The sequence below is a fragment of the Monopterus albus genome, unplaced genomic scaffold (assembly GCF_001952655.1).
Source record: "Monopterus albus unplaced genomic scaffold, M_albus_1.0 scaffold242.1, whole genome shotgun sequence".
NCBI lineage: Eukaryota > Metazoa > Chordata > Actinopteri > Synbranchiformes > Synbranchidae > Monopterus > Monopterus albus.
In genome coordinates this window covers 416767-421991 of record NW_018128122.1, presented here as the reverse complement: position 1 = coordinate 421991, position 5225 = coordinate 416767, and the positions used below count along the sequence as shown (strand labels likewise).

Sequence of the window (5225 nt, the reverse complement as noted above, 5' to 3'; positions counted from 1 at the left end):
TCAGCCCATATTTTACATCAAACCACAAGCAAAGTGGAGCAAAGCGTAATTATAAAGTTGAGTTTTGGATGGTCTTTAATTACCTTCCAATAAAAATCAATAAAAATCACAATATTTGTTTCTGATTGTGAAGAATCTAAAGCAAATGTACTTTAAACCTTTTCTTGAGGATTTTTACATTAACCTCAATATAGAGGTGTTAAATTTGGCAAAACAAAGCTATATGACAACGCCATGACACAAAATGGTTTGTTCTTTGTTGTCGGTTCCTTAAAAATGACTCTTTCCAAACAATTTTTATTAATATGGAGCAGTAGAAGTACAGAAATAGTTTAAATATGAGTTGTGTCTAACCTACAAATGTATTTTCTTGCAGCATGATCAACATTTCTGTACCAAACAACAACCCTCTGAACACAAAGGCAGTAAATGCAAAGTCACGTTAATTAACAGCAACACATACGGCGTGATCTCACCTCTGTTTTTACACACAGCGACTGTAATAGTCTGTCTGGCTTAGGTAATTTGTTCGGTACTGTATGTTGTCCCTGAGCAAACCACACACACAGCCTACACACGTTTCTACGGATTCACCACACAGCATACTGGAATGTACTGACATGACAGTGCACCTTGTCATTTTTGATACATAGCTACAAAAATCCATATTCATAGTATGAATGTGTTAAAGTGTGGCACTTCACATACTATAACACACATATGCATCACATGACTCAAAGCTGAGAGAAGTTACTGAAACGCAGTGAAAGTAAATGGCAGTTTACATGCTTAAATGGCAGCTGAGAAGGCTCAAGACTATCAAAGGTGTACAGATAAAGTTAGCACCAGTTGTGTTAAGTTACAAACACATACAATACAACAACACTCTGATAACAAACAAGCACATAAATCACTTAATTTCAGCAAATAGCTTTTGGAGACAAACATCTTTTTTGTCCTCGAATAAAAGATAGAAGTTCATTTCCACAACACTGTACAGCTACTTCAGAGGAAAAACATCATGACCTTAGCTTCAATATTCAGAATCTTTTTATGTTGAGTATCAAGTGTATAAAAGGTGCATCTTTCCTCAGGCAAACTCTTGGGACTATCCTTCAAAGAATAACACTTCAGCAGAAGTCACTTCTTCAAATAGTGGGCACACCATTTTAATTTTTTTTAAAACACGTTTTAAAACACATCAAATATTGCTACAAAATTTATGCATTTATTTTTTAAAGAAGAAAATGAGGCATATCATAAAAAGTTATTTTGATAAGTTTTCCTCTTCCTCCTAATGAACCACAGAGTGGCACTCGTCTGACACAGAGCAACATGAGGAAAATAGCTCTGAGCTCTGACCTTTCAACATGGCTGCTGCCCCAGGGAGGACTTGTCCTTTCTCATCAGCTCTACAGTATCTTATGTGTTCCATCCAGCTTATTGTTTTACACAGCAGTACACTCCTGACCTTATACAGGTGTGGTCCTCCTGTTCACTCCATCCTTCAGATCTTTCTGGAAGCAGTTATGGACTTGTAAAAACCCAGAGTCCCTCTCAGGACTGTAAGGCCCTGCAGTCCCACTTCCACCCTTTAATGGGTCCCTACTGAGGGCGTACAGGGATATATCCCCCATCGGCAACCCCATACCCAACCCTCCTCCTCCACCAACCTTCAAACCCACCGGGGAAGGCTCGCGGGAAGGGTCAGATGACCTCGAACTGGAGCGTGAGCGCCTCCGTCTGTAACGGTAACTCGGGATGCGAGAATACGGTGAAGAGGAAGAAGCGGTTTTAATGAAGTCGCGTCTGGCTCGGAAGCGTGTCTCTTTGTTTTTCTCGATATATATGTTGACAGCAAGAACACCCACTGATTCGGCCACAATGAAGGAGAGGGCACCAAAGTAGAAGGACCAGCCGTAGTTATACTGGCTCTTCTTGTCCTCGTCTTTCTTGTCACTGGGATCTCCAGTATTGCTGGAGATATAGACGATGATGCCAATGATGTTGCTCAGGCCTGAAGAGAGGAGAGATGAGAGAAGGAAAGATAGAGGGAGAAATGTTAAAAGGAAAGATGAAAGAAAAGCTCAGCATGTGGATGTAAGATTCTTACAGAGTGTAAACCAAAAAAATTATTGTCAAAGCCTACAGCTCACCCCATTTTACCTCTGTTGGCTATCTGTTAACAGTGCTGTTGTTCATCAAGGGGCTGACAGAATATGGGTTTACATACCTAGAACTAGTGCATCCAAAACCTGAGAAAAATACCTTTACAAGTTTGGTCTCTGAATGATGAATTAGAATCCACTTTATAACAAAAATGCAGTGTGAAGATGTGTTATAGCCTCTTATTTCATTGTGCTATGAAGTGGAGAGACAAAACTTGATTTGCAATGCTGACACCAAAGGGAAAAACACGCTTGTTTTGTGTCTGTCTTCACCTTCTGTCTGTCTGAATCTATGCATTCTCAGTGGTGTGTATCTGTAGTGTGCTGTCAGTCTTGTCCTACCTGCAGCCACAAACAGGATGCCAGCACTGAGCAGGATGTTGTTCTTGCTCTTGTAGATGCGTCCGACCCCGACACACAGGCCACCCAGCATCAGCAGGATGGTGCTGAGAATAGGGAACAGGCTAGATGCACGCACTATACCTGTTTATAAGAAACAGAGTGAGACGGTGAAGCCTTCCTGTCTGTGCAAATGAGAATATACTTTACAGTTGCAAGAAAAAAATAATGTCACTGTTTGCAATTTCCTGGTTTTTGGCATAAATTGGTTATGAAATGTGATCTGATCTTCACCAAAGTCACAAGTATCAACAAACAATATTTCTAAGCTGATAAAACACAAATAGTTATGATCTTTCATGTCTTTATTGAACACACCAATTAATCATACAAAGTGATGGTGAAAAAAGTAATGGCAACACCAGGCTTTTGATGTCACTGAACGTCAAGTGGAGCCAGGTGTTAGCAAACCTGGAGTCCAGTCAGTGAAACGAGAATGGAGGTGTGGTTTAGAACTACCTTGACTTATGAAAACACTCAGACAGTCTCAGTGTGGTATTCACAAACCAAGCCTGGGAAAAAGGAGATCTCAGAAGACCAACGAACAAGAGTTGTTGATTTGCATGTAGCTGGAAAGGGTCAGAGTCATCTCAAAGACTTTAGATATTCATCAGTCCACAGCTAGACATAATATCTATAAATCTTTAGATGTTCATCAGTCCACAGTTAAACATAATATCTATAAATTGGTACTGTGGTTACTCTTCTATACAGTAGAAGCAGATGCCCTGCCAAGATCACTCCAAATGCACAACGCAGAATGCTCAGTGAGGTAAAACAGAACTCTAGAGTAACAGCTGAAGACTTGAAGGATTCATTGAAATTGGTTAACATCTCTGTTCATGAGTCAACCCTATGCTAAATATTGATCGGGCATGGTAACCATGGCAGGACACTACAGAGGAAGCTTTGCTCTCCAAAAACAACGCTGCAGCACTCCCAAAGTTTGCCAAAGACCACCTTGACACTACAACACTACAGAGAAAATTTCCTGTGGACAGGTGACATGAAGGTAGAACTGTTTGGGAAGAACACACAGCACTATGTATGACATAAAAGAAGAATCGCAAACCAACAGGAGAACATCACCCCAACAGTGAAGTATGATGGAGGGAGCTTCATGATTTGGGGCTGCTTTGTTGCCTCTGGACCTGGACTGCTTGCCGTTGAGGAAAGGAAAATTAATTCCCAAATTTATCAAGGTCTCCTAGCAGATAATGTCAGGGTGGCTGAAACTCTAAACAAGCTGGATGATGCAACAGGACAACGACCCTAACCATCAAAGTAAATCTGCTACAGAATGGCTTCCGAGACACAAAATCCTCCTTTTGGAGTGGCCCAGTCAGACCTGAGACATCAACCCAACAGAGATGCTGTGGAATGACCTCAAGAGAGCCGTTCACACCAGACATCCTAAGAAAATGGCTGAGTTGAAGCAGTTCTGTGAGGAAGAATGGTCCACAATTCTTCCTGAAGGTTCTGCAGGTCTAATCCACAGCTACAGGAAGTGCTTGCTTGAGGTTATTGCTGCCAAAGGTGGTTCAACCAGTTATTAAAACACTGTTGCTATTAGGTTTTCCACTATCTCTTTGTATGTTTAATGTGTGTGTTCAATAAAGACATGAAAGATTATGACTGTTTGTGTTATCAGCTTAGAAATAGCTCAGGTCATATTTCATGATCAATTTATGGATAAAACCAGGAGATTGCAAACAGTGTCATTTTTCTGTACTTCATAAGAATCAGATAAAGGCTGGGCAGTGGAGCCTGATGCATAGGGAGATTATTGTTTGATATTAGCTTGTTATTAATATATTGGTAGAGGCACAAGTTGTCTGCTACCAAGAAATATACATCAGGGCAGGAAAGCAACAGAGTCACCATTATAATTTGTTGCCATCATAGTTTGTCCACCAGCGCTGGCTTTTCAAAAGTAGAATGCTCCACTCAGTTGGTTGCAAATTTTTTTAAGTCAAATTTAAAGCACCTTTATCAAAATGCTAAAAGCTCATTATGATATTTTAGAAAATCCAAAAATAGATATCATCTTAAAGAATCCAGTATTGGTCACATTCTACTGAGCAGTATCTGATTCACTGAGAATGACAATAGTGTAAAAATACAGTATGTAAAGTTGATGTTAATGTTGCAGAATTACTGCAGTAATATAAATAATAAGTAGTATAAATAAAGTAGTAGTCTAGTAGGGGTTGTCATAGTCTTTACAGTATTGGCCATAGAAATAAGAGTGCAATTATTCACTAACCTTGTGTTTCTACATGGAGATAATGTAATTGTATGCCTCTCTATTTCTACTTCCGCTTTTCGTGCATGCGAAATGCATGTATTTGGCATGTATTCTTGTCCCTTTGTTCCCCCTTTACTCTTTTATCCCTGCTGGGGTCTGCCAGTGCCCAAGAGTGGTGCAGACCTCCTTAACCTTCCCCAAAACCATCAAGCATGCAGCCAACCGTATACGGAAGCATTCAATATCCTCATAGTTTATTCATTCATCCTTAGGGACCGCCCTACAATACATGCATAGTACCACTCACATACCAGCTGATGGGGTTTTCTGTATGGAGTTTTCTTGTTCTCCCTGTGCTTGTGTGGGTTCCCGGCTTCCTCCCACAAGCCAACGACATGCCGCTACGGGTG

The 5225-nt window shown here is 40.5% G+C and overlaps 1 protein-coding gene across 1 annotated transcript in view; it reads right to left on the bottom strand.

The window, feature by feature from the left end:
- Positions 1-287: 287 nt before the first annotated feature.
- The window catches only part of LOC109971995 (voltage-dependent calcium channel gamma-4 subunit), an 11099-nt gene continuing 6161 nt past the window's right edge, over positions 288-5225 (bottom strand). Inside the window, exons 3-4 of the mRNA XM_020620574.1 lie at positions 2511-2651; positions 288-2017 (exon numbers count right to left, since the gene is read on the bottom strand). Coding sequence (XP_020476230.1) covers positions 1473-2017; positions 2511-2651 — 686 coding nt within the window. The 3' untranslated portion in view covers positions 288-1472. The remainder of the gene's footprint in view (positions 2018-2510; positions 2652-5225) is intronic.